General features: G+C 41.6%; 1 protein-coding gene across 1 annotated transcript; it reads left to right on the top strand.

The window, feature by feature from the left end:
• The first annotated feature begins 961 nt into the window (after positions 1-961).
• On the top strand, positions 962-21716 carry TAF15 (TATA-box binding protein associated factor 15). The gene is made up of 16 exons (XM_066333235.1): positions 962-1077; positions 4689-4725; positions 5558-5606; positions 5792-5882; positions 5961-6078; positions 8586-8869; positions 9705-9819; positions 16276-16310; positions 16903-16935; positions 17455-17564; positions 18103-18232; positions 19525-19614; positions 20619-20703; positions 20788-20873; positions 20970-21072; positions 21357-21716. Exons 1-16 carry the CDS (start codon positions 1068-1070, stop codon positions 21394-21396), a joined length of 1416 nt encoding a protein of 471 aa, XP_066189332.1. The 5' UTR covers positions 962-1067; the 3' UTR covers positions 21397-21716.
• Positions 21717-21976: the final 260 nt, after the last annotated feature.

The raw sequence follows: 21976 nt of genomic DNA on the forward strand, positions 1-21976 counted from the left end.
AGGAGATGAAGTTTCTCAAGGAGAAACCTTAAGAGAGGCAGGGAGCTCAACCCCTCTATTTTTTTTTCTTTTTTTTTTCTTTCTCTCTCTCTTTTTTTTTTTTTTTTTTTTTTTTTTAATTAATTAATCATTCCAGTCACTGCTTGTTTTGCAGAAACTTATTTTCGGCTGTGGCAGTGGGATTTACCTCCTGCTGCTACACTCAGGAGGGAAAGAAACAACTTCTCTGCAAATCTGCTCAAACCATTTAGCTGAAATCAGAGAAAGGTCCTCACTGCCTTTAAAATTAAAAAAGCAGGGTAAAACCTCAGTTCTCTGGGTGACTGTCGCTAGACAGAAAAGGTGCAACTGCTAACTTCCCAACTCTCACAAGAAGGTAGTTTGATGTGAAACAGGAAATACGACTTCTAAAAATAATCGGATTAAATAATCAGCGTTGCTTTTGCTGTCTTCTCAGTTCATCATTCTTCTACTCTCTGAACCAAACTCTCACGTTTCATAGAAGTGGCTCCCAAGAGCATGACCCTCTCCCTTTCTTTGGAAAACCATCCTCCAAACTGATATTTGACTTTTTAGGATACTCAGAAACGCTAACAAACCTTTCTTGTTTTTCCTTTAGGACCCAGATTTTGGATGTTTTCTCTGAACTCCATTTAGCATCTGCTACAAATGGTGATGCACGAATGGGGCACTGAGAGGAACAGTGGGGCTGCTGGTGTGGAAAGCGTGCAAACCCCCCGCATTTCTCTCTGTGCACCCTAAGCGTGCCCTACACCTTTATTAATCAAATTAATGGAATCCTTTGACGCGATCCCCGCTGTGCCCGCACAGCCTCTCACCCCTTCCCCTTGGTACAACCCTCCCCCCGTGCGCTGTACCTTGGCACGGCCCTGCCCACCAGCTCCCCCCCGCTTCCCCAGCCAGTGGTAGGCGCCGCGCGCGCTGATTGGCCGCGCTGCCCCGCAGTCCGCGCGAGCTGCGGGTGCTTCAGTGTGCGCGCGGCCGGCGCGGCGGGCGGGTCGGTCCCTGCGCTCCTTCCGTTCCCTCCGCCCCTCAGCGCCGCCGCCATGGCTTCGGGTAGGTGCCGCCAGCCCCGCCGGGCTCAGCGGGCAGCGGCGGCTCCGCTTCCCGCCGCCGAGCAGCGGGCGCGGTGGGGCGCGGGAGGGCGGGCGGCGCGAGCGCCATGTGGCGCACGTTGGGAAAGGCCGCGGCCATGTTGCGGGGGACGCGCCCGCTTTTTCCCTCACGCCCCCCCCCCCCCCCCTTGCGCTCGGTGAGGGGGAGGGGAACCACGCCCCCGCCGGTGGCCCCCTGGACACGCCCCCTTCGGCTGAGGCCACGCCCCCTCCCCGGGGAGCCCCGCTGCGCGAGCCGCTCGGGTCACGCCCCTTGAGGCGCGGGGGCGTGGCCTGGCGGGCGCGCCCCCCACCCGTGTCGCAGTGGGGGGCCGTGGGGCTTTAGGCCGTGGGGACAGGGCGCCTTTGGAGTCTTGTGCTCGGATGGTGAGCGAGGTGCAGCACCCCCCATTCTGGGGTCTGGGCGTGTGTGAGCCCCCGTTTGGGCTATGCCACAGCCCCTCCAGTGTGACGTCTGGGCCTCATTTTGGTTCATCCTTCCCAGGGTAGGCCTTCCCGCCTTGGGTCGTGTTACCCTCCCGTGTGTGAGATCTGGGCCCCATTTTGGTTCATGGCCCTCACTGTAGACTCCCTCCAATTTTGGGTTGTGTACCCTTCTCCCCTGTGTGAGATGGAAGCTCCCCGCTCTTGGGTCACAGCCCTTCCCCTGTGTGGACCCCGAGTTTGAGTTGTGGTTCCCCCCCACACCCCATCCCGGTGTGAGATGTGGATCACCTTTGGGTCGTGCCCCTCTCCATAACGTGGTTTTTGTGCTCCCCCTTTGGATCAGGACCCCCCCATGGAATGCAGGCACTTCCTCCCTTGGGTCTTGCCCCTCTTTAGCATGGGAAATGCCCTCCCCACCCCGCAGCAGGGGAGCCACTTTTGTGTCCCAGTGTGTGCTGCCTCTGCTCTGCCCTCTGTGCTCTTCACACAGGGTGAAGTGCGGAGCTTTGCACTCCCTGCTGCGGGCTTAAACCCCCCCCTGGCTGGGATTGTTTTCTAGCGGGGGCTTTAGTTGAGCCCAGAAGCAGGATCCTGCCTCCCCGGTGACACAGCCCAGCCTCTCCTGGGGCCTCTCCAAGCACAACGTGCTGTTTCCTCGTCCCCTTTGAGGTGTGGATGGTTGTGTCCCCCGGCTGTGCTGCCCCTGTGAAGCCTCGGATAGGTGGATGCTGGTGTATCCCAGAGTGGGAGGAGGCATGCCGAGGCTGGCCGTGCTTTGTGGAGCGAGCCATGTTTTGTTGTGGCCGAGCCATTTTGGCGTTGTCTCGTGCTGCGTGTGTGAGTGATAGACAATACAAACAAAGCCAGGGCTGGTAAAGGAATCCTTTCATTCAAGAGCAGTTGTGAACCAGGAAAAGGAAATGTGTCCAGAGGTACTAAAATTAATCCAAATCACGAATTTTTCTACTTAATGAATAAAGCTTGGTGGAAAACTACATCCACTTTCCCCCATCTGTCAGCTACTGACCAGTCAAGCCACTTGAGTGTCTCCCCTCTTTTTAGTGATGTTCAAACATCAGGTTGTTTTCCTTTGGAGGATACTTAGAGGCAGTGCTGCTTCTTTATATGAATTACTTCCTAAGAGAACGTCAGTTTTCAAATGTACACAGCAGATTGTTGAGGGGAATAAACCTATCTTGAGAGGAATAAACCTCCTGACTAGTGCAAGGTGATTAGGCTGCTGTGTTCCACTTCATCAACAGGAAATCTTTCCATGGACTTTTTAAACATTCAGGAAAAAAAAAAAAAGGTAGGAATTTCCAGAACAAACTGTTTTTTTTCAAATTCCTTACAGACTCTTGTCCCCAATGAGCCCATGAAAATAAATTGATCAGAAGGTTGTAAGGGATCCAGCAGAGGATGTATAAATAAAGGAAATTCCTCTCATTGAATGTTTTCATATTTTACAGGCTCCTTATCTGGTTGTTTTCATTTTTTTTCCGAAATGTTGTGGTTTGGTGGAAGTTTGTTAAGGAGAAGCTAAGGAGATTAAGTGCAGTTCTTAAATTTATAGCTAGTTACGTCCTTAGTCAAGAATTTTCTGGTACAACCATTAATATTTTTTAATTAGCAGCATTAATAGCATATAAATGTTAGAGTTAAACCACAACCATGTTTCATAGTGTGGTTTCCTATTTAACAGTAATCTTCGTGATAATTTAAATGGAAACTGTTTAAAAATTTTACCTTACCCCTTAAAAACAAACTGGAACTACATCTCTACATTGGGTTTTAATTGCTTTTCAATATGAAAAAAAGCAATGAAATATTTGTGTAGCAGTGCAAAAGGACAAAAAATTCACATCTAAGTGAAGGTGCTTTATAGGGCATGTGAAATTTAACCTTTCATCTCATGGCAGCGTTTGGTCAATGTTTCTGTTACAGAATATGACATTTGATGCTTTGTGTTGCTTTGAGGAGCTCCTTTACAATTAAAAATGCTGCTTCGTGTCTGATTATCTCGGGTGATACCCTCCCTAGCTGACATCCATCACCTCAGGTGATGCCCTCATCAAAGCTCTGGTTAAATGTCTGTGTAACCACTGGCAGGATTGGATTTATAACCTGCTGAGGGGGTATAATGAGCAGATTCAGCAATCTGATGAGTGTTTTGATTGGAAAATGGTTGCAGTCATTTATGACATTTACCCTGCCTTGTAATTAATTCTCGTTGTCAGCATTTTAGGCACTTGTGGGGATAAAGGCTGGAGAGAGAATGTGGGGGAAAGGGTGACGTTGGGGATGAGAAGCTCCTGATAGATTTTATTAGACCATGGCACAAGGGTATTTATACATATTCTCGGTGTGATTGAAGAGAAAAATTGCAGGGCTTACCCAGAATGATAGATTTTGACAAGAAGGTGAGGATTTCAAGCAGTTTGAGGCTCCTGCCCATGAAGTGAGATGGATGAACCTGAGCAGTGCAGGGGCTGGAAGGGCAGGGAGCAGAGTGGGATGTGAGGAAGCTCTGCAGGGCTGGGATTGGGATGGATGGGAGGCTGCTGGAGCAGTGTGTGTGTGTGTTCTGTGTGCTGCATCTGTCACGTGCTGCTGAGCTCTCAGCTGGGTTTTTCCTTTTGCAGTGTGAGCAGAGGGAAGTGTCGTGGCTTCTCCATCCCTGATTTTTCATCTCCCATTCTGCCTGCATTTGTGGCCTTTAGCTCAGCAGAGCATCTCAAAAAGGGGTTCAGCTGCACTGACCTACTTAGTTTTGCATGATTAATTAAGCTGCTGCATTCTGCTCATTGATGATGGCACTGTACTCCATAACCATTGGAGGGGTTGTACATTTCTGGGTGTTCGAAAAGACTCCTTGAAAACAGAATTCAGGTCTTTCAAAAGGGACATTTCCAAGTGTGTGGTATCCCCCAAACCTTGTGCTGCTGTCATTTCAGTCTTAATATTTTCTCTTTTGTTAATAATAAGGAAGCTTCATTCTGCAGGGGTAATAGTTGTAATATCCAGTGTACTTGAACCTTTCTCCCTCTCCCCAAATTTTCTCCTCTGGTAAGTAGAGAATAAAAATGTTCATTGGAAAATCTCATTATGACTTATTTCTTTTTCTAGATTCTGGAAGTTACAGTCAGTCTGGGGGCCAGCAGAGGTATGTGAGGATTTTTGTTTTGCTGTTAGCAATTACATCTGCAAGCTAAAAGACCATTTAGTATTCCCAGCATGATGACTGATTGTTCAGGGTAGAGTATTGATAGGTTTTTGGAATTAAGGATGCAGAAAGCTTGCACCTGGGCCTCACTCAAGGTGTCTTAAAAAACATGAGAAATCAGCCTATATTCCTGAAAAGAAGACAATAATCATGTAATGTAAATGGAGGTAAATTGGAATGACATCTTGTAATAGCAAGAACTATTAAAATGACATGAATATAGAGAAATACTTTTCATGTGACTACCTTAAGCTGTTCACTAAGATTTTAGCCAAAGGTTATATTTGTTATATGGCTCAAGGCTGCAGGGCGTTTTTTAATCATTGAGACAAGTGTTTTTATGGAAGTATAAAAATCGTGGCTAATGCTGTCTGTGCTAATGAAGATCATGAGGGTTTGTGCATGTAGCACTGCCTGAGTTGGGGTTTGTCTCTCAGTGTGATGAGTTTCAGCACCTGCTGCTTCTGTCAGTTCATGAAGGCTAAAAGAGGCAGAATAATGAGTAAGTATAATATAAAATTACAGCAAATCCAGGTTTCATGTACTTAAAATTTATATTTGAAACACAGCAGAAATTAAAATAAGCTCTTCTGGCTTCTGACAGTCAACCATTAATTCATTGATGCAGTTTTAATATGCCTGGAGCTGCAGTACTTTGATTAAACACCTATTCTGGAATAAAGAGAAGCTTAGAGATACCAAAAATACCTTTACTTTCCAACCTGTGTGGAGGACACTCTAAGCATTTCCTAAATGCATTTTTCTCTTCCAGCTACTCATCCTATGGCAATCAGAGCAGTCAGAATTATGGACAAGGACAGGTATGTTGAAAAAAACCACTGTGGCTTTCAAAGCAGATGTTCCTTGAGAGAAAATAATTGCTCCTGGGCCAGGAAGAATTCCAGTCTCAGCTGTGCTTGATGTTTGCCCTTGTGTCTAGCCAAGGAAAACTGTAATTTGCTGCTGTGGAAGTTACACTTACTTGAGTACATTCTTGAAATTACAGGGATATTCTGGTTATGGGCAGAGTGGAGACAATTCCTCCTATGGACAGAACTATGGAAGCTATCATGGGAACTATGGACAAAATCAATCAGGTTTGGCTAGCTTGTTACAATCATTGGCAGGATTTAAAAGGTGAATATTGACTAAAAAATTTCTTCCTCGGTTTCCAGGTTATGGACAAGATTCCCAGGGATATGATGATGAATCCAATTATGAAAATCAGAATCAGAGCTCATACAACCAGCAGTCCTATGGCAGCCAGGGGCAGCAGAAAGGCTCATCCAGAGGGTAAGGAAGCTGAGTTTACCAGTATCTGTTTAAAGTATTGTCTAGTAGTTGTGCATTCTTAACTAGAGCTGTAACATATTTCTTGCTAACATTGCTGAGAAAAAGACAAATATTTGAAGATCTGCATCCTTGAAACATTTTTAATGTCAGAACGGACAGGAGGTAGAGTATTTCTTTATGTAAGAAGGATGGCTGAAGTTGTTTTGAAGTGAGGCTGGATGGTGACACTTTAGAAAGTCTTTGGATCGTGGCTACAATGAAGAATGGACTTGGCAGAGTGTTTTGGTTTGGAGAAGGACTTATCAAATCCCTCTCCAGTCACATTCTTTTGTATAAACTTACAGTGCTCTTTTATTAACTTCAAATAAGCTCTTAGCAAGGGAACTCTTAGCTGCTCTCAGATTGCAGGCTGCTTATCTGGCTCAGAATGCCTTTTCTTGAAAGAGAGAGGATTCAGAAATGTCATTTAAGAATTACATTTTGGTTTTCCAAAAGTAGAGTTCTCAGAACATTGTGGATTTGTATCCTCATCAGGAAATTAAAAGTTCACCTGCATGCTGCACTCTGCTATTGCAAATGTATTTTACTTGTGATGTTGTATTGGATTCAATTTCAGGAGGATTAATGATACAACTTTGAAAGTATGTTGGAAAGTACAACCTAACTTCTCAAAATGACTTAAAAGGCCACTTAATGTTAGAATACCTTCAGTGTCTGCTTTACAAGCTTTGTGCCTCCACCCCGAGGTTACTGCTTGTGTTAGAGCTTTACTGAGGATCATGTGACCTCTTTTAAAGACTCTGTTGAGTACTAAACCTCATTCTTGTGTCCAAGGTCCAAATGGTTTTGTATTTTTTGCAAGGTGATAAAACAATCTGGTCTTGAGCAAACCTCTACTTGGTTTCTGGTTTTGTAGTTCTTACTATAAAACATTTTAATATTTAAAAAAAAAATAATCTTAATCTGCCGGCAATAGATGCTTTCACTCAGATGTCATTTTTGCTGCCATAACAAAGGCAGGTCCACAATTAAGTTTTATTTTGCTTTGTTTTCTGAGTATTTGTTGGAGCTGTACAGAGTTAATAATGTAGTTTTTAACTCTGTAGCTGTTCAGTAAAATAAAAATACAGCACATAGGTCCTCCAACCAGTTGTGATCTAGAAAATGAAAAGACCTTGAAGGGAAGCCTCTCAGTGTAGAAAAGTTGTAACAAATAAAGAGAAGGCAGCAACTTTGAAGAGGGTGGCCACAAAACTGCAGCTGTCACATCCTAGGGGAGCCAAGGGAAGGCAGCAAATAGTGGATGCCTTCAAAATTGCTTCCTTTGTTAGTAAAGGTGCAAAGGCTAAAGCAGAGCTGACTTTTTTGAAGTGAAGATAATAACAAAAATCTTCACAAGCTGTTTACCACTGGGATTAGCAAGGTTAAAGCTGGGATCTAGGCTAGAAGTGGGGGAGAGCAGATTAAATGGTATTTACACAGTTGAGATATTTTGGGATTGCTTAGACCCAGTGCACTGGATCTGAAAGTGCTTTGAAAAGCTGGGGGAAACTTTCTGGAGGCTCTTGTATTTTTTCCCCCTTTTTCTGAGATACTTTCACTAGCAAGTAAGATTCCCAAAGACTGGAGAGTGGCAGATCTAGTGCCTCGTCTTTCAATAAAGGGTAGAAGCAGGGAGGGGGAAGAGAAGAAAGCGTGGCAGGAGTCAGAGATTCTTTTCAGTTACTGGAAAAATAAGACAGCTAAGGCACAACTAAGTACCTGGGGGAAAACAAAGGAATGGGTAACAGCCAGTGTTCCCTGGATGCAATTTATTTCTCATAAATCTATATTATATGCCTTGCCATGAAAGGCTGAGAGAACTATGCTCTCATATATCTAGATTTTCAAAATACTTCAGTTTCTACTTCAGATGCAAGTGTGGTGTAGGTGAGATTCCCTTGTGGTTGCTCTAAAGTTATTAATCTTAATCTTGGAGGAGATTTATGACTCCCTCATGGAATGTAGAGCTGTTTTTGCATTGTGTTGGAGAATCCTGGATGTGATACTGGTCAGTGTTTCTGATGAGGGTTGCTGAGGTAGTGTAGATGGCACTGAAGTGAAAAGAACCACAGGTATGTTACCAGAACAGTTAGAAAAATTCTTGATAAACTGTAGAATGCCCAAAAGAAGAGAAGTTGCGATTCAATAAAGTCAAATCCTGGGATTTTTTAGGCGGCAAGTCTCAGCTGCACTATACAACATGAGCACTGATGTTCTGGCCTGCAGGTGCAGAGGGAAGGATTTGGTGTTTAGCAGGTCACAGGCTCCATCAGCCAGGGATGGTGTTGGGAGAGGGGGGAAAAGCAAATGTTGGACTGGGACATGTGAGGGGAATGATGTAAGTTATGTAAAGAGGTAACTGCAATTAGGACATTTTAGCAACGTCACGGATTTTCAGCTGTTCATTAATTTGCTGTCTGCTCTGTGAACATTTATCTATTAATTCAAATTCTGTTTGTTTTAAGTGGAAGAGGCTCTTATGAACAAAAGTCAAACTATGGTCAGCACCAAAGCTCTTATGACCAGCAGTCAAGCTATGGACAAAACCAAGACTCTTACGACCAGCAGTCGAGCTCCTATGACCAGCAGTCGGGCTATGGCCACCAAGGCTCATATGACCAGCAGTCAGGCTATGGCCACCAGAGCTCTTATGACCAAAAGTCAGGCTATAACCAGCACCAAAGCTCATATGGCCACTCCCAGCAATCCTACCAGTCTCAGAAGGGAAGCTATAGCCACAACAACCAAGGTAAAATTCACAGCTTGAATTCGGTATTGGCTAATAAAATTGAGCAGGAGCTCTGTGAAATGGTTGGATTTCCTTCTGCAAGCAGCTGATGTGATGAATGGTTAAATTCTTCTCCATGTTGATATTCATGGGGATGTTTTATTTGTTAAGACTTTCAAAAGTTCTATTAGAGGGAGATTAAAATCTTTTGGGCTCCCAAAACGGTTGAATTTAAGTATGTTAGAACAACCTTGCAGAGTCTCTGTCCATGAGTTCTGCAAATTTTTGATGGAATTTTTTTTCCCAAGCTATTTTGAACCCTCTTCCTGCACGAGGGTGACATGTCTTGATCAGCCATGAGGAGCTTTTGCACTTCACATTCCAGCTTTATGCTGTGTAGGTGAATTGTGAGATAGAAGGAGAAGTTTAAGATGGAGCCTTTTTTTCTGCATTAACTTCACACCAGCAGCACAACCCACTCTATTTATCCTTGTTCTGTCTTCAGTGATGTCTTTTGCAAGCTGGGAGGGCTGTATGAAAATCCAGTGGAAAGTGTGTTTTAGACAAGATGTGTTTAATGTTTGGGAAATGGAGTGTAATTACAGAGTGTTTTCTACATTCTGATATACTCAGTGACCCTGAAAGACAAGGGAGATAATGGAGCAAAGTTTGGGCTTTTTTTGTTTTGTTTTTTTTTGGCACAGAGCATGTCAGAGAGATTTAGGAGCTGATAGATCTCAGATATAAATGGCAGAGTTAATGAAGAGGAGGTGGGAATTCCAGGGTGTGAATTTTCACTGTGCTGCAGCTTGCACTACAGCTGACTTTTTGTGTTTGCTTTGACTCATTCTCGCAGATGATCGCCGCGAAAAGAGCAGGTATGGAGAAGATAATAGAGGATATGGCGGGTCACAGGGAGGAGGTAGAGGGGGATATGACATGGATGGAAGAGGTCATATGTCTGGATATAGGTAAGTGATCTCATTCCAGTGCCTGCAGCTCCTTACCCTTGTTTCCTATTATTATTTAGCTGCTTTTCATTTTTGTTTATTATATGTCTATTCCTAAGGTGGTTCAGGTTTAGATTTCCAAAACCGAAAGGTTTCTAAAAATAAACCTTTCTGCACTGCACAGAAATGGGTTTTGCCTAAGGGAGCAGCTTTTAGATTCACATAGATTGAGACCAAGCATTTGATTGTTTTGACACACAGCTGCATTTTATTTGCATGAGTTGCAATATAAAAACTGCCCCAGCCCATCTCTTGTTTTCAGTGACAAGAAAACCAACAGCCAGTGACTGAGAAAAATGTATAAAATTCTTACCTAAGGTAGCTCACATTTTACCAGGGAAAAAATGTGCTTTGGCCTTGAATAATTTAGTAGTAACATTACTTGTTCTTTGTTGCTTTTTTTTTTTGCAATTTTAAACTTCTGTTAAAATACGCATCTTTTATTATTGATTTATTTGCCAGTCTAAACACGTTAATTTTGGGTAGATCTGAAATGCTAACAATGCTGTCACCCCTTTCCCCATTGCCTCAGGCCCTGTACTGTCAAGAAAATTAATGCACATATTTAATTCTGTGCTTGCAGATGATTTCATGCAGAGGTCTGTAATTAGGACCTTGGCTTTAAAGCCTACTGAATTAAACATATGACATATTATTTATTAATAACTCCCACAACTGGCTCCCCTTTGTGTCCCTCTGAGTGGCTGGAGGTGCACAGGGCTCACTGATGCAGGGCAGGAACGTTGAAGCTTCCAGAGAGCTTTGAGGTGTTGCTTGTCAGCACCACTTACCTTTCAAAAGGCTGCACAGCTCTGGGTTATTCCTAAACTCCTGATGAAAAACTCTATAATTATACAGTGTTTTCTGTTGGAACTGATCTGATTTAAATAAAATAATCCGCTACTCAGTTACTTTTAAAGGTATTTATTTTCAAATGGTATTTAAACTCTCTCTGCTTCTGAGATGCTCCTAAATTGTCCTTAATGGTTTGTTTATAATGATGTAGGAGGATTTTACCTCTTCTAATTAGGTGTGGTAGCACAATTAGAAAATCATATTAGTGTTGTTTTGTGTTTGCTGGGGTTTTATATAATATAAACGTAATGCATATTTTTCTGTAATACTTTTAATAATAAAGACAAATTTATATACTAAAAACAAAGATAAATATATATAGTAAAGAATTCTATAATATATAAGACCTCACATAAAACATAAATAACAAGCAAAATAATTTCTAAGTTAATTTGAATTTTCAGTTAAAGCTAAACCTTTTTTAAAATTAGATTTTATTTGTGGGTGAAGATTTTTCATATTCCTGTGACAAAACCTGTTTTTTTAAAAAAACCTTTATAGCCAAGCCCTTTCCAATAATAGCAATGAATGTGAGCTTCAAAAAACACACTGCTGATAGATTTTGTCACTTTGAAACAAACTTGGGTCTTTGCAAGATAAAGTCAAATGTATCAATGTCTGTGAAAATAAAGCCTCTTGCCATATTTTTCCAAAATGTAAGGAAACTTTTGCTCACTCATCCATGTAGCTCATGGAGCTTCACTGAACTGGGAAACCAAAAGAAGGGGAAGAGGGCAAGTGAATATGAAGAAGTGGAGGAAAATTCAGGGAAGTGGGAAGGCTTTTGTTAGGAATTCTGTCTGCTTCTGTTAAGTGATGTTGGCTTTAATGGTATTTTTGTGGAATTTTTCTGGAACTACAGTGTCATATATCTTTATTCAGTCTTTTTGCATAACTATGACAGAGGAGTCTCCTCCTGACATATGTATTTTACCAGCTATGCTTATTAGACAAGTCTAAAAGATTAAATTAAATAACAAACTCTATAATGAAGGGGAAAATAACTTGTAAGAAGGTAAGAAATCATGTTCAGTCCTGTGAAAATGTGGGGTTTAAGGGTAGGGGTTCTTTGGAGGGCTTATATACTTGGGTTTCTCTTATTTATTTATCTATTTCTTGGGGGGAAATACATGGAGGAATATCAGGTTGATGTTCAGTAGCCACCATTTTCAGTTGTTCTGGGCCCTTTTTGATGCTAAACCATGGAAATTCCATAGCTATCAGGAGATAATTTAAAAATCTTGCCTGCACAGATACTTCAATAATGCTGTAATCACAGAATTCCAAAATGGTTTGGAGTTGGAAGTGACCTCAAAAATCACCTTGTTCCACCCTCTCACCCTCTGCCATGGGCAGGGACACCTTCCACCATCCCAGGGAGCTCAGAGCTCCATCCAGCCTGGCCTGGGACACTTCTGGGGAGTAATAGTAATAATGGAGGCTTTGATTTTTATAGTGCTTAGAAAATGACATGTAAAAATTGCTGCTTGACTTTACAAATAGATATCAAATGTGAGGCCACAATGAATGAATCTCTTATTCTTAGCTAATAATAATTCTTTTTTGACTGACATTTAGACACAGGGAGAACTTGATGCAGCTTTAGAGGTGTAGTTTTAATCTGAAAACCAGAAGGACTTAGACAGGTCCTGTACTTGAATGCTTTCAGCACTCATTTTTCTTTTGTGCCTGTGGAAAGTCATCCAGTACTGAAAAGAAAATATCTTTTGAGAAATTCCTGTTCAGATTTCTTAGCTGATATTGGTCCAGTAAAGAACACACATTTTGTCATGTGTCATAAGTTCACATTTTAGTTTTAATAGCTTAGGTTTCAGAATTATCCTTGAAATTTTTTAAATTATCTTGATTTGCATCTTTGGGGATTTTAGTAGAATTTCCCCACCCTATTGCTTTGAAGTTTGAAAAATTGATGATCTCATTAATTTTTATTCTGGTTAAGAAGTAAGATACTTCCCTTTCCTTCAAGAGTGTCATCTTTTGGTTAGAAAGCAGGAACAGCTGGTCTTGAGAACGCATAGTTCTACTTTAAGATATTCACCCAAGCTTTTCAGAGTCCTCATCTGAAAAACAAGAATTAATGGTTACTGTGGCTGAGGGACTGAACTGTTTTGGTTAAAGCTGTAAGTGGGAAACACAGGAGCAGACAAAGCAGGTGAGAGAAGCTTTGCTTTTGGCTCTGCTCACACAGACTGTGCTGGGGGAACCACAGACATGCAGTTTAGAAAGGATTTGCCATTGTGTTAGGATTTGTCATAGAAATCCTGATTTTGCTCAGCATAGAGTATTTTTTATCTCTTGTGCAGATTTATGGTGACCTACTATAAACAAAAGCTACCTATGCAGCTTAATTGTTGTATCAGCTATTAGGAGGGGGAATTAGTGTGATAGAAAGAAACTACAGCACAATGCAGATGTGTTTTACAACTGTGGTTTGTGTTCAGAATTAGTATTTTGATTTGTAACAGATATGCTTGAGCTTAGCCTTATGGAGACTTTGGAAAAATGTGAACAGAGGCAATAAATACAAGCAAGGGAAAAACCCCATCTGTTGGTGCACTAAATATTCCTCTCTTGTTTGTAAAATACACTCTTAGGTGTTAGAGACACATTTGGTGTGACAGATACACGTTGGAGACTGAAATTTGGTCCCTGAATTCTTAGTGCTGCTTCTGCCAATATCTGATATTTATAAAACTATATTTCTTGTATGTTGAGCTCCCCATATTACCTGTACTTCAACTTAAAGAGCTGTTCCCAGCTGGATTAAGCAATATCCAGATGAAGTCCAGTTACAGACTCGTAGGGGATGATAAATCTGTGATTGAATATGGGAAAAAAGAACAGCTGAGGACTTCTCTTTCATAGCAACGAGTTCACGCACCGTGTGGTGCCTTGTCACATCCTGGCTGCCTGCAGTTCAGCCTCTTAGTTATTACCTCAGCTGGTGGCACTGCTGAATTTTAACTGCCTGTTCATGTTCCTGACATAGGATATTAAGACTCCAGAATCCATCTGGTCACACATCTCTGAGGTCTGTGTGCAGGCCTGGTAAAGCAGCGGGCTGTGAAATGCTGCAGTTGTGTTTTCCACGTGTTTAAGACAATAATGTGGGAACTAATTCAGTTGCTGAGGTTGAATTTTGGGTCTCAGTGAGAGGTAAATCTGAGACTGTGGCATCAGCTGCTTTGCAGTTTTTGTGTTTGACTTGCTGCAGGATATCTGCCTGATCCCAGGGAATCTTGGCTAGCTTTGCCCAGCAGTTGCAGGAAGGTAACAAACTGCAGCTTCATAAATCACATATCAAATGCCACATAAAAATGTGGGAAAGCATTCATCCATCATCAAAGGTATTTATCAGTAGATTGTTCCAGATTTTTGTTGGGTTGGTCATGTGAGACTAAGCAGAAGACAGCATGCTGAGGCATACTTGGGCAAAAACGTATTGCTGTAGACATTAATTAAGAAACTAATTAAAATTACTGGTTGCACTCATTAGTGCAGGGTGCAGAACTGCTGTATCACAGAATTAAGGCATTGGACTGTGACTTCCTTTACATTCTGTATATTCAACTCCAACTTCTCAGGATGATGGTGCACACATTTTCACCCCAGCGTCCTACAAAACCCTCACTTCCAGCAAAATCCTGGTTGTGTTGACACAAACTTACTTTGTGGGAGATTTTAGATGGTTGGGGTTTTCTAACTGCCATAGTCTTCCACATCAGAAAATGTGTTTGTTCTGGATATTGCTGATGAGCTGGGACCATAATCTGGGGTTGGAAAATTTTCATAACATTTTAATGGTTGTTATTGTTCACTGTTGTTGTTGCTGTGTTAAAATCCCAGAGAAACAGGCATCCTACTAAAAGTTGTTGTGTCATAATGAAGTTTTTTTTTTTAGCTGAAGTGAATTGGAGGTGGCAGAAAGGTATTTACAGTAAATTTTATCATCACCATTGTGTTCTTAATCATCAGTCCTTGAAAACAGACAGCTTTGAGTAAAGACCAGCACTGATGCTGCATGTAAAATCTTTAATGAGCAGAGTGAATTAATGAATCAATGACACTGCATTTTAGCATTCAGATTTCTTCTGTGGAACAGCAATAAAATTTGCAGAAAAAAATTATTTTAAGAAAAGTCCCAGCAAAAGTGATACGTGTTGTTCCAAATTGTCCCAGAACGTAAGTCACCCTCCAAAGGGTGTCTCTTAATCCAGGTTTAATAATAACCTGTTGCAACCTTATTTGGTCCTCACTTTGGGCAGATTTCCTCTCATAAATATTAAATATCAGCAGCTTCCATTTGTTAATTTCCATTTGCTGTAACTGATGGACAGAGTGCCAAAGAAATGACTCTCTAATTTTACTTCATTGCCTTTTGGTGGGTGCTTGTGTGCCCTGTTTGGACTCTGATGTGTGAGCAGACAGGTGGAATTAACACAAAGTGTTTTGGTAAAGAGGCACAATAGCTCCAGGGGCTGGAGATAGTTCTCTGCAGCTGGGTTTGAGCTCACACTGCCTTTATCCTGGTGAGAAAGCTCTTGGGATTAGGTGGTCCTGCCTGATTTTGAGGTGGCAGCTGTGTCCCTCAGGACGAGGAGGAGAAGCAGGCAGTTGTACATGGAAGTATGAGATAGTCCTTCTGACATTTGATTACTGACTTAAAAAAAAAAAAAAATCCAGTGGTTGTATTTTTCCTGAAGGCTCTGAGTATTGATTATCTTGTGTTCATAACATGGATGCAATTAAAAATGCTGTTGTGAAAAATCCTTCCAGTACAAACCTTTCCAGTGGGGAAAAAAAAAAAAAACCAAACAAGTGAGGGTTTATTTTCATGCACATAATTGGAGGCATAACGAGCTGTTTTAAATCCCCTTCTAACCTTTGAAAATTGATGTGTGTATTCTCTTAACTTGGTCTACATTTTGTGCCACAGGTTTCAGAATGAATGAAATAAAACTTCACGGCCTCTGCTTTTGAAGCTCACATACACACACACCTTCTCTGTAATGCCAAGTGCTGTAGTACAGTAGGTCCCCACAGACCCTTGCTCAGAGAATGGCTCATTCTGCTAATTTATCCCCTCTATTATGAATGCATAACAATAGAGATTAATTTTAGCTCTTTTGACTTCCAGGAAAGTATTAAAGTACTAATTATTCCACAGTAGCAATTACATCTACAGTTAAAGCCCACATTAATCTTCATGAAAATAACACTTTTTGTTTAAAACCCCAGTTTTGAATAGCTGTTATTTTGGCTGATGGGATGGGAGAAAGTATTGAACCAACCACATGTGTATGGGTTAGTTTAAAATACTCCTTAGGGCTTCTCTCCTCCAGTGCAGCACCCCAAGAGACTTTTTTTTTTCTTTGTAATTTAATCTTTGAACATGAATGGGTAGTGAGGAGAACATAGACATGGTGCTTTAGCTGCCAGACAGTAATTCTCAACTTGTCATCAGTTAACTGTAGATTGAGCCTTGGGCTCAGCACGTAGAGACTTAAGGAAGAAATCATTTCTTCAATTTTTCCTCTGCAGTGGTGGTGACCGTGGTGGCTTCAAAAATTACGGTGGTAAGTGCCGAGTATCCAAAAATGTTTCAGTGGAAATTCTTTATAAATCTAAAAGCCACCAATATCTTGTTACTATCTAGTAGAAGCATTATAGAGTTTTGGTGAGGCTGGTGTGTTCACGAGTTTTAATAGCCAAACTTGTAGCAATAAACTGGATTTTCTACTTTGTCAAATTGCATGAAAGAATTTGTGGAGACAGTGACGTTCACCGGATTATTTTTTTTCTTTTCTTGTTTTAATTTTTGTTACAAATGCTTCTTAGAAAGGTACTAGAGGTAGAAAAAAAAGTGGGAAACTGCTTGGTGATTTGACAACCAGCATTTGCAAGCAAACACCAGCACAGCATCAGTGTGGCAACTGCCACATGCTGCAAGTTAAAGAACACGTTAACGTCCTACAGACACCTTCTGTTGAACGTTTAAATCTAAATATTCTCTAAATCTCTGGTTAATGTCTTAGATCTTAGATGCATTGCATACATTCTTTGTATATTTTCTTGTTGCTAAAAAAGTCACTTGAATGTGTTGTGCTAAAAATAGTCTTTCTTCTTTCTTTTTTTTTTTTTTTTTTTTCTGTCGAACCCATGTTATAGGTCAAAGGGATTATGGACCGAGATCAGATGCTGGTAAGGAAACAAGCCATGAGTGGGAGTTGATTGTAGTTCTTAGGTCACTGCTTTTAAAATGTTTGTCTAGAAAGATGGACGTGGCTGCAATTCCCATGGCTCAAAAGAAACCTAGCTAAAGCATGCCTTCCTTGATGTATTTCATTAAAGTGCATGTGAATTTTTGGATGTTAATGCAGCAAGTAAGAATTCCCTGATGAATTCTGAATGTGCTTGAGCCAAGCAGCTGCTTTCACTGCCATCAGACTTCTGCTAAGCTTGTGTTATTTAAAACACACACTGCTCTGGTGGGCTGGGCTGCCCAGCTGCATGAATGTTGGGTGTGAGGCAGGTCAGCTGCCCAGTGTACTCAGCTGATGGTGTTAACCTCGAATTTAAGCTCCCTGCTCCTCTTTTATTTCACACAAAATGTCTCTGGGACTTAAGGGTCTGCTACTGGGCAGCACAGAGCTGAGCTCAAAATATTGCTCCAGTTGCTCCCACAAAAATACATGGTAAATGTAGCTTGATTTTCCACAGATTCAGAGTCTGACAACTCTGATAACAACACCATCTTCGTGCAAGGACTGGGAGAGGATGTTTCAACAGATCAAGTGGCAGACTATTTCAAACAGATTGGTATCATAAAGGTATGTGAAATGAGAAATTGTGGGTCAGAAGGAAGAAGGGAACTGGTGGAGCTGATGTACTGGAAATGTCCTGGTATCATTCAAGGCAGAGTTCTCTCTGACTCCCCAGCAGTTGTGGATAATATTTTATCTTAGTTCCCAGCTGACAGCTCATTTGTAAGCTGGCAGCACTCGCACCTTTCTCCTAGTGACATTTAGATTGCTTTGTGTCTCTTCTTTAGTCTTTATAGCCCTGACACTCTATCCATTGTGCCACCCTCGTACTGCAGCATGTGTTCCTCTGTTCTATGGCTGCTGCTTCTGGTTCTGCAATTCTAAATTAGGATTTTGTGCACTTGACCTGATTTTTTTGTTAAAACTGGGCCCATCATTACTTCATGGAGAACAGCCAGTCAGTATCCTTCAATCAAATCCCTGTGTTTCTGCAGGTCAGCTCCAGGAGAATATTCTCACTAAAAATACTTAATGTTACAGTTTATGCTCTGAACTGATTTCACCAGTGTCTCTGCTATGCCAAGTGTACAACTTTTCTTTTCAGACCAACAAAAAGACTGGCAAACCCATGATAAACCTGTACACAGACAAGGATACTGGCAAGCCAAAGGGAGAGGCCACAGTATCTTTTGATGACCCTCCTTCTGCTAAAGCAGCAATCGACTGGTTTGATGGTGGGTGAGAGTTACCTGTTCCTTTGGCAATTTAAGAGTCTTAACAGGCAGTGGAAGAAGCAAATCAAGTAGGTTTGCTTCTTTTTTGTAGGCCTTTTTGTAGGCCCAATGCTTCTATTTGTGTAGCTTTTGGCTTGGGTTTTTTTTTGGTTTTGTTTTCGGGGATTTTGGTTTGGGTTATAGTTGGGGTTTTTTTCTTAAACAAACACCTGTATTTCATGGTTTCTTGTGTATATTGGATTTCTCTCATTTCATTAAACAGCAGATAGTGATTTAGACCAAAAATGTGCAGTGAAACTGAGAGTTTGCTGCTGTACATCAGTCACTCACACACAAGGTACAAGTGGTGGTGTTTGTGTCACTTCTTTAGACCAACAGAGCTGTAATCTGTGTTAGCAGCTGGAGGGATTCCCTGCAGTGTTGCATTGATATTTTTAGTGTTGTGGGAGCATTTTTAGGATTTGGGAAAGGTTATGGCAATCTTGTGCTGCGTGCTCTGTTTATACACAGTGAAGAACAAGGTTTTAAAATTGCAGATTTATCCCAGAAATATACTGATATAAAACTCCTCAGACTGCAGGAAATACAATGACACTCCTGTAGTAATGAACTCAAGGGGGTATGGGAAAAGTGCATTCTCCTGTCACTTTGTGTGTTCACTGAATTTTAGTGATACTGAGTAGAAACAAAAGGTCATACTCTACATCTAGTGGGAAATAATACTGCTTAAAAAAAATTGGCATGGCATGCTTGTCTGATATTTGCATTTGCTAATAAAATGCAAATTGACTTTTGTATAAGAGGGTAAGGCAAATACAACTATATTAGGCACATGTGCAGTGCTGTTTGTCTGTGATAAACACTGGAACTATGAAGAACCCAGTCCCTGAAAACCATGAACTTTATTTAAATAGACTTGGCAGTTAGGTTTTGGGTTGGCTGTTGAGTGCTACAAAAGCTTTGTTGCCTTGGTGGAATTACAGACAGTTCAAACACACAAACTACTTCCCATGAGCATGGCCAAAAATCTTTTAGACGTTCTGATGTCTTTAAATTGCAGCTTACAGATGTCATTTAAGCTAAAATTTCTATAGGTTTGTGGAGAGTTTAGCAAGTACATCAGTGTTTCCATCTCACCTTTGGACCAGTGCTTTCAAAACTAAGAGATTTACTGCAGCTTCCCTGTGTCTCAACAGTTTTGTGCTCAGTCTGGGTGTGCAAATCACTTCTGCTCTGCTGGGCTTGCTGCTGTGTTGTTGGGAGCTGTATTGATCCCTTCTCTCCTCCCACAGGAAAAGAATTCAATGGCAATGTTATCAAAGTTTCTTTTGCAACCAGAAGACCTGAATTCATGAGAGGAGGTGGAGGTGGCGGGCGTCGAGGTGGGACCAAAGTCTGTAGAATCCTTCTTTTTTGCACAGTTAAATGTTTTTTCACTATGAGTGATTTATTAAAGAGGAGTTGACTTTGAAACAGTGATTCATCAAATATATGAGCCTTTGGGATTCTGCCAGGAGAGGGAGTAATAAGGATTGAACCCAGTTAAGTAAACTAAAATCTGTAATCTCTTCTGGACAGCACAGAATTTATGCTTTCCTTTAGAACTGGAAAGTCTCCAGATCTTGTCTCAGCGTTGCTTTTAAAGAGAAAGTGTAAGAGGGATGTTGAACTGTTCCAGCCCCACATATATAGGGGTCAATTCCCAGTGAGTATTTGCTTGTTACAGCAAAGCCTGAGATACTGTTTCCAGCTGGGATTAAGCAGGATGCATAATTCAGCTGCTGCTGGTTTGGAGCAGCAGTTAGATTTCTGATTCCTTTAATCAAGGCTGTATCAATCTCCCTGATTCTCTGCATGTACAGTTTTGTCAGTGATCCACTGGGTATTCATTACCATTTTCCAGGAATCATGCTTTAGGCAGTGACTGTCAACAAATTCTAGTTCTGTAGGCTGATGAAAAGGATTCTTCAATAACTTAATTTGGTGTAAAAGTTCTAAATTTTGTATGCAGAAAACAAGAATGTTATCCCTCTGCCTGTGTTAGAGGCATCCTGGGATTGGTCCAGACTTCTTTTATTGTTAAATTTTTGTCCTGTGACTAAGTCTGGCCATAAGTAACTGATCTCATACCTTGTTAAATCTTTCTGAAATTTTATTAATGTGTGTAGTGGGTTTATATTTACCCAGTGGCAATTGAAGCAGATCAGGTTTCCCTTTACTGCTGAAAAAGAATTTGTAATAAATAGTGGGAATATATTTGCATTAAACACTCCATCCACGTGAAAGATCTGTCTGTCATTGGGGTCTGAAGGCAGTGACAATCTCTGATACCTGTTCATCATGTGCACTTCATAGAACTTTATTCTGATCATAATTTTGTCTGCAGGTTCACGAGGTGGCTATGGAAGAGGTGGGGGCTTCCAGGGTAGAAGTGGGGAGCCCAAAAATGGTGATTGGGTTTGTCCTAACCCGTAAGTGTTGTTTTAATTAGGATGGGGTGTCTCATGTGTGCTTCATCTGCACAGCTCACTCTGGGGAATCCTTGTCTGTTCCAGGTCCTGTGGCAACATGAACTTCGCTCGCAGGAATTCCTGCAACCAGTGTGGTGAGCCCAGACCAGAAGATTCACGTCCATCAGGAGGTGTGCAAAACCAGCTACACCTCTTAAATGTTTAAACTGTCCATATCACCGGTATCTTTGTGAAAAAAGCTGCTGTATTTCCATGTTTTTCCCCAGATTTCCGTGGCAGAGGTGGCTATGGAGGAGAGCGGGGCTACCGAGGGCGCGGCGGCCGAGGAGGGGACCGGGGCGGTGGCTATGGGGGCAAAATGGGAGGAAGGTAAGAGGAGCCTTTTGCCCTTGCTTGGCTGTGGGATTGATAGGGACTGTGGGAAAAGGAGTTGTTTATATGTGCAAGTACAACTGCCATGAAAATATGAGCTACAGATAGGAGCTTGCAGAGAGAATCACTCCACCCGGCTGTTGAGTTTTGTGAATGTTTCTCGATAAACTCTATAAACACAGAGCAGCACACAGACGTCATTCTAGAAATGTTTGACTGAAGGGACTGTTTGTTACTTGCTTCATTTTTTACTTGCTTAGAACCTTTTCTTTCCCTTCCAGAAACGATTTCAGAAATGATCAACGCAACAGACCATACTGAAGACCACTGTGAATGTTTTGTTTGTCTTCTTGATGCATTTGATAGTGAACTTGCCTGCAGCTTCACCCATGGCCTCTTTCGATAGTGGAATTGAGTGAAACTAGATTTTTATTTTGGTGGGAGGGATTGGGGTGGTTTGGGAGGATTTTTTTTTAAGCAAGACATTGAAATTTAATCCTAATTTCCACATTCTTTTTTCTTTCCCCCCCCAATACCTTTTCAACAGGCCCTACGAAGGAAAAGGATAAACTGTAAAATATTGCCAAAATATGAAGTGTTTTGTAATACAACAATAAATGCTGATTGTTTTATTTGTGAAATCTTACTGTTTCACAATTACTTGAGTTGCATGCACTTCCTTACATATTCCCAGTGTTCCCGTGGTAAGGCTTAAGCAGTAAATAAGCACTCATTTGAAATGTCACTTCAGCTCTTACCTGAGCTTTGTGTGTTCACAGAATCTGCAGTCAGGTCAGTGATGAGCCTCCTTGATGTCCATGTCCTCCATCCTGGATTTGCAGATTTGTCCCCTGCTCCTTTCCTTTTTTCCTCCAGTGGTGCTTGCAAACCTGCTTTAGTT

This window comes from Sylvia atricapilla, chromosome 20 (genome assembly GCF_009819655.1).
Source record: "Sylvia atricapilla isolate bSylAtr1 chromosome 20, bSylAtr1.pri, whole genome shotgun sequence".
NCBI lineage: Eukaryota > Metazoa > Chordata > Aves > Passeriformes > Sylviidae > Sylvia > Sylvia atricapilla.